At 38.6% G+C, this 13,702-nt stretch overlaps 1 protein-coding gene across 1 annotated transcript in view; it reads left to right on the forward strand.

Moving 5' to 3' along the window:
- ANKAR (ankyrin and armadillo repeat containing) overlaps positions 1-13,702 on the forward strand; it is an 82,860-nt gene that overhangs the window by 41,940 nt on the left and 27,218 nt on the right. The window contains exons 9-12 of the mRNA XM_004701488.3: positions 5,855-5,959; positions 7,255-7,496; positions 9,057-9,225; positions 13,009-13,250. Of these exons, the coding sequence (XP_004701545.1) occupies positions 5,855-5,959; positions 7,255-7,496; positions 9,057-9,225; positions 13,009-13,250 (758 nt within the window). The remainder of the gene's footprint in view (positions 1-5,854; positions 5,960-7,254; positions 7,497-9,056; positions 9,226-13,008; positions 13,251-13,702) is intronic.

Consider the following 13,702-nt stretch of genomic DNA (forward strand, 5'->3'; position numbering starts at 1 on the left):
CATCTCCTCCCCGAGACCCCTCTGCAAGGGGATCTCCAGTGGCCTACTAATGGGCTTTGGATCTCCACTCCGCACTCCCCCCATCATTCTGATAGTCTTATTTGACTGCTTTTCCCGTTTGCTGAGGTCTGCTTCATTATCCTCTAGGTCACTGGTGCGATTCTTTGCCTCCTCAAATCTGTTGGCAAGGTCTATAAATTTGTCACTGGATTTTGTTATTTCATCCCTTAACTCTTGCATTTCCCTTGGTGCGTTGCCTTCATCTCCTCTATCATTTCATCATTTTTCCGCATTGCTTCCCTCATATCCTTTATGGCTCCAAGCAGCATTCTGAAAGTTTCTTTTTGTGTTAGGTCAATATCTGCTTCTTCTATGCCCATCGTTAGGTTCATGATTTCTTCTGGCATTGTCTTCTGTTTCTTCTGCTTTTTTGTTGAAGCTGTTAGAACTAATTGCTGTTTACATGTTGTTTTAGAGGAGCCTGGAGCCATCTTCCTGAGTTGAAGGGCACCGGGCTCTCTCTTGGGGGATTTGTATAATTGCTTCTACGAACTACCTGCTGGTGGCTGTATTGAGAGGTCTGGCTATCACTATATCTTCCTGTGGTTTCACTCTTATCATAGCCATCCAGTATTCCATTATTTGGAATATGATTTGGATATTCCTCTCATGTGATTCTGGTCAGGTTGTTGTGGGCCAACGAGGGAGTCACTTCCCTGGCAGATCTCTAAGTAGGTTTCACGGTTCTTGGAACACCTTGGATGTCCTCTGGTGTTTTCCTCTGCAACTGGAAGGCTGAGGAGGGTGTGTGGGTATACCGTCCTTGGTGTAGAGCTCTGTATCTGGCAGGGAAATTACCATAGACAGAGAGATTGCCTTGGGTATTGGGTGGATGTTCCTGCAGTAGCATCAAGCCCCACCAGTGGTGCTTAGGCGTTTCCCCCAGTAACTTGTAGGACCTTGGGGTTTAGGCTGGTGATGCCCCACTGTTTGCAGGGGAGAACCCCCTGCTGCTTTGTGTATGGAAGAGGACCAGCATGATTTCCCCAGCTGCTTGCAAAGCCAATAAATGCAGGTGGAACCAACCCCAGTTGGGCCTTCAGAGTTGCCCTAGGCTGAGGGGAGTGGCCTGGTGGCTGCTAGTGGCTTGTGACAGGAAAGAGAGTGAAAGTAGAGGAAAAAGAGAGAAAGAAGAAAACAAAGACTGGAGCAACAATGCCAAGCAAACTAACACCCATACAACTGAAATGCACAGTGAACAAAAGTGAAAACAGAAAAAAATGGAAAGAAAAGAAAACAACATAAAAGGAGAACTGAATCTGATGAGGCTGTGGTAGGAAAGAGAGAAGAGCTAGGAGAAGAGGAGAAAAGAAGAAAAAGTGAAAGAAGAACACAAACAAATAAAGAAAAAACGAACATGAAGGAGAGAGAATTAAAAAAATAAAGAGATAGCTGACCCCATGCTGTGCTGTGTGTGGCACTGACTCGTGCTGTGTGCAGCTTTGTCTTAGGGGGCAGGCTGCCCACTGGGTGGGCAGAATTGCCCTAGGCAGAGGGTAGGGGTCTGGAAACCAGCAGTGGCATGTGAAATGAAAGAGAAGGAGAAGAGAGAATCAAACAAACAGAGAGAGAAGCGAAGAGAACAAAGAAAGAGGAAAGAAAGAAAAAGAGAAGAAAGAAAGAAAGAAAGGAAAAAAAACTCAACTGTGTTCATTAAGATCGGCTGTGATGGTAAAGAAGGAAGAGAAAGAGAAGGAGGAAATAAAGAATAAAGAGATAGCTGATCCCTGATTGCTTGAATGTGGGTCCAGAGGGGTTTAGACCCTGCCTCACTGGCAGATTGGTGTGCCCTTTTAATGCAGGGACCCAGTGGTGCTAGGCATAATTGCCCTAGTTGATGAGATTGCCTTAGAGGTCTGATGGAGGTTTCTTCAGCAGCGCAGCATGGTGTAGATGGCTTTCACAGCTGCCTTGTGTGGTATACAGCACTCCCATGGAGGGGAGGCTGGAGTTTCCCCTGTTATTTGGGTTGATTTGCCCTAGGCAGAGGGTAGTGACCTGGAAGCCAGTAGTGGCGTATGATAGGAAATGGTGGAGAGAAGAGGAGAAAGAGGGAAAAAGAAAAAAAAATTTTAAAAGAGGGGGAAAGAAGAAAGAATAAAAACCCAACACAAACCTGAGCTCGTTGAGACTGACTGCGGTGGGAAACATAGAAGGGTGAGTGAATAAAGAAAGAAGAAATAGAGTAGTAAGTAAGGAAATAAGAGATAACAGAGAATTGATCACCTGTCTGTGAGGCTGGAGGAGTTCCAACTCTTCCTCAAGGTAGCGGGGTGGTGTACCCGTTTGATGTAGGGTTCCACAGATGCAGGGTGGGATTACTTTCAAAGGCAAGATCACACCCGTGGCCAGGCATCAGTTCCCACCACGGTACTGAACGCTGGAATTCACTGGTATACCTGCCTTGTGTTGTATGTAGCACTGCAGCAGGGCGGGTGGGGGGGGGGGAGTGTTGGGGGGTGGGGGTGTTCCCACAGCCCCGTCTAGGGTCCCAGGACAGGCAGGACTGCCCCAGCTGTGTGTAGAATCACTGAGAGTGGAGCTGGGTTTATTGGCCTATCTATACTGCTGCTGCTCTACTAGATCAGAGGATTTTATTTTTTATCCCCCTTGCCAGCTAGAATAGAATCAAATTAAATTGTCTCCCTCAGTCTCTGGGCTGCAGCTCAGTGTCAGTGTGTCTTTGTTATGCAAAGAGCCTCCAGGTCCTGTAGCTATTCTGGCATTCCTTAAGGAGGGCTTCTTCTTATGCTGATTTATGTTAAGGGATCCCCATCTATGTGCTCCTTGGAGCTGAGCAACAAGACTGTGGTTTGAGTTTTTAACCAATAATATACATTTCACTCTTTTTTATATTATGCTTGTGATGTGCTCTGACTTGGGGGCTGTCATGCTGACCCCCAGAGGGGGAGATCAGGGGGGTTGTTTCCTTCCTTGCCAATTGGAACTAAATACGCTCCCTGGCCTCTGACTATCCGCTTATTTTCTCCCACACCGCGATCTGCCTCAGGTAAAAATCCTTTTTTCCCTTCTACTCCAAATTATTGCTACCTGCTACCCCCACTCCCCAGGCTGTGAGCTCAAGGCAGCCAACAGTGCGGAGAGCTCCGATGTGGGGCTCTCCTTGTGTCTGGGATTATGTCCCCTCTCAGGTGTCTGCCTGGAGAAATCGCTGCTCCCGACAAGGGTGCGAGGAGCCAGTCAGCTGGTGGCCGCAGGCTCACCAAAGCTAGAGCGCTTTAGAATGCTATTGGTTTGCTTTGTGAGTGGAAATCACACACAAAAAAGGGGTTCAAGAGAGACCTCATACCCTAGTTCTAATTTCAGGAGTCCACCTCCCCGTTTCCTTCACCTTACCTCCCAGTTTTCTGGTCTGACAGCAGGAGCCCCAGTCCGGTGAGTCCTATCCAGTCGCCATTTTCCCCTGAGTCCCCTGCCTCTTGATCATTGTAAAGTTTCTCATGAGCAAAATGAAAGTGTTCTGGAATTCCCATTCTTCTCAAAGTTATTCATAGTTTTGTTATGGTCCACAGAGTTGAAAGTCTTTGAAAAGTCAATAAAACACAAGTAAACATCTTTCTGGTAGTCTCTGCTTTCTGGCAAGATCCATCTGACACCAGCAATGATATCCCTTGTTCCATAGAAAAGCAGACAAGGGGAAAAAAGGGGGTAAAATACAACAAAATGAAAGACGGAAACAGCTAGGCAAGCCTCAGGACCGAGCAGACCAGAAAAAATAATTCCAAACTATAGGGAAGCTGAGAACCTTCCCAACGTACACTGTATTATTGTTATTCTTTACTAAAATTAAAATATTATTTTATTGGAGCTCTTACAGCTTTTATAACAATCCATACATCAATTGTACCAAGCACATTTGTATATATGTTGCCATCATAGTCATTATTGTTATTCTTGTTGTTAATTGCCTTTGAGTAGATGCCTACTCATAATAACCATACACAGAAGCAACAAAAGACTGCCAAGTCCTGAACCAATCTCATGAGATCATTGATATGTCTGAGCCTACTGTGTCAATCTAATCTATTGAAGATCTTATGATTTTTCTCTATCAAGCTAGATGTGTCTTCCCCAGGGACTACTCCCTCCTGATAACACGTACAATGTATTTGAGATGAAATCTCACTATCCATACTTCAAGTGAGCATGCTGGCTGCACTTTTTCCAAGACACATTTATTTATCCCACAAGCAGTCCATGGAATATTCAGTATTCTTTGCCCACACCGTATTTTAAATGCATCGGTCTTCTCTAGTCTCTCTTATTCATTGTCCAGTCTTCTCATGCCTATGAGGGGATTGAAAATACCATGGCTTGGGTCAGATGTTCCTTTATTTCAAAGGGACATCTTTGCTTTTTGACACTTTAAAGAGGTTTTATACAGCAGATTTACTCAGTGCAGCATGTCAGAATCATTTACTGCTGCTTCCATGAGAGTCAATTGTGGATCCAATAAAATGAAACCCTTCACCATATAAAAGGGTTAAGGAATAACAGTTCTGTACCCCAAAATAAATAAATACATGGAAAAGAGATCCAGGAAGGTGGTAGTTTAGCCCAAGCAAAAAGGAAAGAGAATTCCAAGGATGACAGCAAAGGAGAGTCTCACAATGGAAACTGTGCATCCAGGTTTAAGGAAAATGTAAGAGAGATTACCAGTAAGTACAAAGAGAATTAACCATATGAGAAAAAATAGAGTATTACCTCCGGGGAAAAATAAAAATAAGACATTACTGTGGTACACTATAATGTTCAATTGTGCATAATATTTTTACTGAAAAGTGCTTTCAATGCTTATTTATATCTATCATTATATTTTAGTTTTCCTAGGAGAACCTGAGAAGACCATCCTGTTGCTTTTATTTTTTATTTATTTTTTCATCCTGTTGCTTTTAATAGGCTAAAGTGATTGCAAATACCCACCTTCATAGTAGAAAATACTGAACCCTGGTAATAATAGATACAAGAAACTCCTCAGACTCTCTGCTGCCCACAGTTATTGTTGGGAAGTCCTGGTGACACAAACAGCGCAATACGCAACAAGCACCTGACCGTTGTGATCTTGCTTGGTCCCTAGAATAGCTCTCCCACATTATAAGACTTCATCATAGTTGACTAGAGGTCTCCACTATTAGCTTTTAGCGTCGCAGCTGAATTGTAAAGGATCCTAGAAGATCTAGCTGAAAGAGATGAAGACTAAATTTAACAATGGAGGAGTAAACAAAAAAGACCAGGAAAAAGCCTACTTTTGCGTATGCTTCTTGCACCTTAAGTACTTGTTTGGAGTATTTATAATTTTATTATCTTTGGAGTATAAGTTCTTTGAAGATTTTTATAAATATGTCTTCTTTATACTCCGGAAAAGTAGAACACCTCATATAGAGTAGATATTCAACTTTTACTGAGAATAAAGTAGCATACTTTGGCATCCTGGGAAACTCAAATTTAAATCTTACTCAAAACTGATTAAGCAAGAGAGACGTCCTCTTTTTCAAGTGAGTTTGGACAACATGGTCAGCCAATCTAAGTCATTCAGACCAAAGACGAAGAATTTCATTCAGTATATTGTTCACTTACGTTCACTACAAAGCTCTAGGGTCATGGATGCATGTAACCTATTGAGCACCACAGGGGGAGCCATACACACTAGAAAATTTAATGAATGGATTTGGTGATGGTGGTGGTCATCTTAAAACATGACTATATTTGGCCTGTAGAGAAATACAGTCATTCCACTGAAATTACCACTTGTGTTTCTGTTGAACACTTACAGAAATGCTGCAGTCTGAAAGCTATAAACGAAGGATGATGGCCACCATGTCCCTAGAAGTTATTTGCTTAGCAAATGAGCGATACTGGGAATTTATTTTGGATGCAGGTAATGAAAAATCTGTTCACTATTATTTGCTTATGCTAAATTATGTACAGCTATATCATACTCAGCTACATCACTTTAAAAAAATGTCTCATAGTAGAAGCTTTTTAGTTGATTTTAAGTCTCTTTTTCTTTTTTTCTAAGCTAAGTTCCTTTCCAGTTGAAAGCTAGGAAATATTTAAAAAGTATATTAATTCCTTTTTCCTACAAGTTTATCAACTTAAAAAATATGATGATAAATTATTTTCTCTACTACCTCATATTTACTTTCATTTAGACACTATCTTTTTCCTATAATCATGTAGTCAAACCAATTACCCTTATTTGGTATTTGCACAATTAATTTTTTATTCAAAATGGTAGGTTTAGATTCAAATTTGCATTTGTAACTATGGAATTCTGCACTTAGACCGTAGCAAGTCACTTATCCTCTCTAAGCCTGGCTTTCTCATTAGTAAAATGGTTCATAATGGGTTATTGTGTGTGGGAGAACTGCACCATCTAATAGAACTTCCTGCAATGATGGAAATGTTCTACTTGTACTACTTAATATGGTAGTCCCTTCCAACATGTGGTTATTGAGCTCCTTAAATATTTGTCAAATGAACTTTAAAAACATTTGGTTGTGATTGTTCTCTAATGTGTTCCTAAAACCAGGTACAAGAGACTTACATTAAAAAAGTGAACCATAGGCTTACAAGTCATGATGCAGGTTGCCTTGTCAGTAGCTAAGGAAGCAAACAAAGCTCTAATCACACATGTAGTATTGACATCATTTGTCCTCTCATATTGAGTTGATTTAAGTCCAACAAGCCTCCAGCTGAAGCCATACTTTGTGGTTTCACCATACCCAATTATATCTATCTTTCAACCAGTGAGACTAATGGTGCCTTTGACTAGATCCAGTGCTTTGTTTTTCTGTTGTCCAAGAGTGTGTAAAAAATAAGATTAAAAATAATAAAAATCACTGCAATACAAAGTTGATGCAACAATCAAGATCATTTACTATGTGGTAGCTCAATGTATTTTTAATAGTCTTAAACCAAAATTCAGTGTTTGAAATGTGATATAGGATTATCACTATAAATGTATGATTGCACATGTTGTATGAAAATCAAATGTATATGTATATGCAATGAGACTTGCCTATACTGTAGGTCAGAGAGAAAAAAGTGCTTTTGATAGTTTCAGAATATAAAAAAATAATGTTATATAATTTCTTCTTTATATTGCCATGCTTATAAACATTAGATTCATATACTAAACAAGTCATACTTTTTCTTTGTCTCTTCATACAGATACCATCCCTGCCTTAATTAATCTTTTAAAATGCCCAAAAATAAAATTGCAGTGCAAAACAGTTGGGTTATTGTGTAATCTCTCAACTCATGTATCTATAGTGCATGCTCTGGTAGAGGCAGGAGCCATTCCAGCTCTGATCAACCTCCTGGTTTCTGAAGAACCTGAATTGCACACTCGCTGTGCTGTCATTCTTTATGACATTGCTCAACTTGGAAACAAGGATATTATTGCCGAACATGTGAGTTCTTGCGTACAACATCCTTCAATAACAGTAATCCTCTCCTTCTGTGCAATACACTGGCAGAATGCTCATGAAACACTGTCAACCCCAATGAAGACAGTAAGGAGTAACTCTGCCACAAGCCCATAGATCAAAAGTAGACAACCGGGTGTAATGGACAAGAGCTGATTGGCTCACTACTCACAGCACAGAGAGCAGTATGAATTTCAACACAGTTGGTCATTACTTATATGTTAAAATGGTATTTGAGTTGTACAATGCAATTGCTAATTCTTAATCCAATAATCTCAATGGCCAATATTTCCAAATAGAGCACTCTGTTCCATTGACTTCACTCAATTGCTTCATTTAAAAATATTTATTAAATACTACATATGATTAACTCAAAACAGTGTTAACTGTCAGGTAGTATTCAATATCAGTACAGACTTTTATTTATAAGGCATCATGTTCTCCTAAAGAAGCAGATAGAGCTGTAGCTCTACATCAGCTGACAGCAAAGGTCAGATGGATCCTGGCTGAAAGCAGAGAATACCAGAAAGATATTTACTTGTGTTTTATTGACAATGCATTGGCATTCAACTGTGTAAATTAGAAGAGTTTGGATGAAATTGAAAAGAATGGGAATTCCAGAATACTTAACAAGGCTCCTGCAGAATGTGCACATAGATTAAGAGGCAGTCATTTGAACAGAACAAGGTAACACTGGATAATGTGAAACCAGGAAATGTGTGTGCCAGTGCTGTGTACTTTCACCAGGCTTATTCAATCTGCTTAATAAACAAATAATCCAAGAAACAGGATTATATGAAGAAGAATGCTACATCAGGATTGAAAGTAGGCTCATTAACATCCTATGATATGCAGATGGCACAACCTTGCTCCTGAAAACAAAGAAAGAGGATTTGAAGCACTTTTCTATGTACAACCTTCTGTATAAATTGCAACTCATTGTAAGGAAAACCAAAATCCTCCTAAATGGACCAATAGACCACATTATAAACAGAGAAGAGGTTGAAGTTGTCAAAGATTTCATTTCACTTGAATCCACGATCAACATTCATGGAACCAGCAGTGAAAATCAAACAACATATCACCCCAAGCCATGGTATTTTCTATCGCATCATATACAATGTAAAATCTGGACAATACATAAGAAGACCAGGGAATTAGTGATGCATTTGCATTATTATATTGGAGAAGAATATTGAAAGTACCATAGACTTCCAGAAGAACAAACAAATCTGTCTTGGAAGTACAACCAGAATGCTCCTTAGAACTGAGAATGGTAAGACTTGGTCTCATGTGCTTAGGATGTGTTTCCAGGAGGAACCAGTCCCTGGAAAAGGACATCATGTTTAGTAAAATATAGAGGCAGGGGAAAAAAATAGGAAGATCCTCAATGAGATGGATTGACACTGTGGCTACATTTATGGGGTCAACAAAAACATTTATGAGGCTGGAGCAGGAGAAAAACTGTAAGCTTCAGTTTCTCTATGAAAATGACCTGTATCTTAAAAAAGTTCTATTGTCAATTATACATTTATTTATTTTTAGAATGGAATGCAAGCGCTGATAAATCTCTTAAACACAAACATAGAAAACGTGTTGGTGAATGTAATGAACTGTATTCGGGTATTATGCATAGGAAATAAGAATAATCAAAAGGCAGTGAGAGATCATAAAGGCATCAAATATCTTATCGCATTTCTGAGTTCTGATTCAGGTAAGCTTTTATCTCTGCATTATTAAAGTAGCCAAGTATATTAAGTGAGACAAAGAGTTAGAGTTATCACATAAAAATAGATATCATGGATTTAGCTTAGAATGGATCTATAAGTATGAACTATCACCTACATAGCTAGAACACTTATATTTCAACTGCTGGGTTATCAAAGAAATTGAATGTCCATGGACAAAGTTAGTTTGTTGGTTTGAAAGGTTCAATTAGGCACGTTTATAAAGAGAAACATTTTCACTAATGACCTTGCCTGAATAATACACACTGATAATTAGGTGCTATTTTGCAATTCCCAACTAAGAATTCAGATTTGCTGTTAGGTATTTGATATCAACATTTGAGCTCATCAGAAGGCATTATCAGGTTCAAAGGCGCACAGAGCACCATGCCTCACAGCACCAAGACCAGATGCTTTGAGGTGGTTTCGGTTCGGTAAGAATTGCCTCATTTCAGTGAGCATACAGGAAAGTGTAAGTATTAAATCTAGGGTTCTCCTCAACATTTTGGCAGAAAATTTGGGGAAAGCTCATCCCTTATCCTTCTTGTCCAGTGTATCATCTTTCCTTCCATTCTGTTCAGGTAAAAGCTCATAGAATGAATATAAGCATATTGCTTAAATGTAAGAAACGGTCCTTAAAAAATCTCACTGCTATAAAATCGATGCAGATGATGCAATGACCCTGTAGGACAGGGAAGAAATGCTCCTGTGATTTCCAGAGACTGTAACTCTTGACAGGAGTGGAAAGCCCAGTCTTCCTCCTGCGGAACTGCTGGTGGTTTCAAACTACTGACCTTTCAGATCACAGCCCATCATGTAACCACTACACCAACAGGGCTCCTTTAAGGAAAAGCTAGGGATAAGGTAATGTTTCAGAGAACAGGCTCACCCCCGCCACCCCAAATTTAACTAAATGTTATATTCTAAGACTCTATAATTTGAATTCGAATTTCTTAAGGCCATCTTTTCTAAATATCCTTCCATCATTGATTATGCAGTATTTTATCATTTACAATTATGATTAGAGAGGATAAACTTTTATATCTTTATCATATCATTTTTATATTTTTATGGTTCTTTTTAAGAAGCCCTGGTGATGTAAGGCATTACTTTTTAGGGTGCGAACCATAAAGTTAACAGTTTGAACCCCCCAGAAAGATGAGGCTTTCTACTCCTGTTAAGACGTACGGCCTTGGAAACCCACAGGTGCAGTTCTGCGGCTGCTCTGAGTCAGAATTGACTTGATGGCGGTGAGTTTGGAATTTCTGGGTATGATCCATTTTGTTTTTTGTTGTTGTTTGTGTGTTTTAGCTCCTAATTAAAATGTAAAGATAAAGACTAGATTTTCCCCTTCTTTTATCTCTCCAACTCCAATGCCAGAATAAGACACGCAATAAATAAAAGCAATTTGAATTAATAAGTGACAAATGAGTTCATGAAGGAAAGATACACAAGTAACTTGTTGGAATTGTATATTTTGGGACTCCTACCTTGTCTGAAACTTAATTAAGAGTAAATTTTCCTACATTATAATATATATTATCTTTTCACTACAAAGAAGCTAAAGAACTTAATTTTGAAATAAATTTTTATATATGCATATACTTACATATATATAATACACTCAATAAATCATTCATGTGCTTTAACAATAATTCTCATGGATATCATCTAGATTATTAAATGGTAGGTAATCACAAAGAAATTTAATTAATTACAATATCTTTAAGCTTTCTGAACCAAGTCAAACAAACCCAAATGGAAGACTATTCTCTAAATTAGCTAATTAAAAATCTCTGTCATAGAGACAAAGACAAAGAACTGCTCTACGTCATGAATCTCAGGAGACATCATAGCGAAATGCAATTTATGATCCTCGTCTAGGTTTTATACCAGAGGAAATGAATTATGTGGAAAATTGATGCGATTATCACCTTTTAGAGAAAAGTATTGCAGCTACTGATTGCATTACAGTTATATACGAAAATATTCTTTTCTTAGGAACCACATACTAAAAGAAATAAATTGCCGTTATTTATGTATGCAGCCTATTTTGAAATACAAATATATATTCACAAGTAAATAGATAAATGTCAATGTGAGAAATGTTAAAAATCAGTACATCTATTTAATGTAGTTATTTTCAAATGCTGTCTTTAAAAGAATGTTTTTATTCATTTTATTGGGGAGTTCTTACACATCTTACAACAACCCATCATTCAATTGTAAGCACACTTGTACATATGTTGCCATCAACATTTTCTTTCTACTTGAACCCTTGGTATCAGTTCCTTTTTCCCACCTCCCTCCTGCACCCTCCCACCCTTGTGAATCCCTGATCGATTATATATTGTTGTTGTTATTTCATGCCTTATACTGCCCGTTGTCTCACTTCACCCACATTTCTGCTATTTGTCTCCTCAAACGCTGTCTTGACCCAGTTTTAAGGCCCATCCAGTGGCAGATCAGTACCTCTTCTGGAGCACTTGATTAATTCTATACCTCATCCCTTCCCTTATTGGGTTCTCACACTCCAGGGCTTGGGTTCAAGGATCAAAAAACTAGAGACAGCCTCTGTTCCTACACCTTGAACCCTGCAAAATGATTCAAATCAAATGCAGTGAACAGGGAGCCAGTGAAATCTAGTTAACTCTACTATTTTCAGACTTAGGCTGCCTGGTATGGCACCTTCTTTTCCCTGCTTGACAGCCTTTTCCAGTTTGTAGCTGTAAATTTCTGTTTATCATCTACCTGAGCTGTTTTGTCCCATCACCCAAAGAACCAACAGCTCTGCTTAATATCTTATAATTATGAAACAATCATGCAAAGAGTTTAGAGTTCTCTTGATTTATTTTTCAAATTTTTATAACTTTTTAAAAAGAAAAAAATTCACCTGGTTGGTAAACATATAGCAATAAGTTTAGTCTCCTTAGCAAACACACATACAAGATAAAATAAAATTTTTCCCTGTGAACTTAGCAAAGTCCCCGAGACCCCTCTGCAAGGGGACCTCCAGTGTCCTACTAATGGGCTTTGGGTCTCCACTCCACACTCCCCCCATCATTCACTATGGTAAGATTTTTTGTTCTGATGATGCCTTATACCTGATCCCTTCGACACCTCGTGGTTGCATAGGCTGGTGTGCTTCTTCCATGTGGGCTTTGTTGCTTCTGAGCTTGATGGCCAATATACTTATTTTTAATGATAATATTTTTAACCAGCAAGACACAGTAACATTGATAATCTTGTATTCTAATTATGGAAGAGTAAAATGCTATTTATAAAAGTAAATTATTAAGGTGAAAAACAAATAAATGCATATAGGAAAGAAATATCTTATATACAAAGAATATGTCTCCTATGTATTGTTTAAAAGAATAAAAATTTGGAAAGAAAATGCATTTTTAAAGTGTGTGAATGGCTAAGGAAATAGACTTATTCAATAGAATATTAGGAAGACATTGGTGTTTGTAAAGAATGGAAAATGCTCTAATGCTAAGTGAAATTGCAGGACATTACATTTACGGTAAGATTATATTACATATAACTATATCTAAGTCTTCTTACATTCATAAAAAAAAATAGTGGATGAGATTAAACCAAAGACTTGATTGCATTTAAGTAATGCGAATCCAGGCAGGTTTTTTCCCCCTTAAAGAGTAGTTTCGTTTCGTTTTATATGATAAGACACTAAAGATATGCTGAATTTTGAATACCTCTCACTTAAAATTTTATTTTTACTTTTAACTGGTTCTTGAATTCATTTGAAGATGTATTGAAGGCTATCGCTTCAGCTACCATTGCTGAGGTTGTGCGTGACAACACCGAGGTGCAGGATGCCGTGGCAATGGAAGGAGTGATCCCTCCTCTGGTGGCTATATTTAAAGGGAAACAAATTAGTGTCCAAGTGAAGGGTGCATCAGCTGTTGAAGCACTGGCAAGTCACAACCCTGCTATACAGAAAGAATTTCTGGAAAATTCATTAACTAAATACCTTTTAAAACTCCTAAAGGTAGGATTTTGAGAATTCTCTCACTTCTTTGTTTAAAATTTATTTTAATCAATCATTTTATTGGGGGCTAGTACAACTCTTATCACAATCCATTCATCCATCCATCCATCCATTGTGTCAAGCACATTTTTACATTTGTTGCCATCATCATTTTCAAAACATTTTCTTTCCACTTGAGCTCTTGGTATCAGTTCCTCTTTTTCCCCTTCCCTCTCTTATGAACCCTTGATAATTTATAAATTATTATTTTTCCATGTCTTACACTGCTGACCAATGTCTCCCTTTACCCACTTTTCTGTGTCCATACCCCTGGGAGGGGGTTAAATGTAGATTATTGTGATCAGTTTCCCTTTTCTCCCCCCACCTTCCCCTTCCCCTACTGGTATGGCTACTCTCGATATTGGTCCTGAGAGGTTTATCTGTCCTGGATTCCTTGTGTTTCCAGCTCTTAT

This window comes from Echinops telfairi, unplaced genomic scaffold (assembly GCF_000313985.2).
Source record: "Echinops telfairi isolate 266 unplaced genomic scaffold, ASM31398v2 ScPeMD7_3;HRSCAF=10, whole genome shotgun sequence".
In the NCBI taxonomy this organism is placed as follows: domain Eukaryota; kingdom Metazoa; phylum Chordata; class Mammalia; order Afrosoricida; family Tenrecidae; genus Echinops; species Echinops telfairi.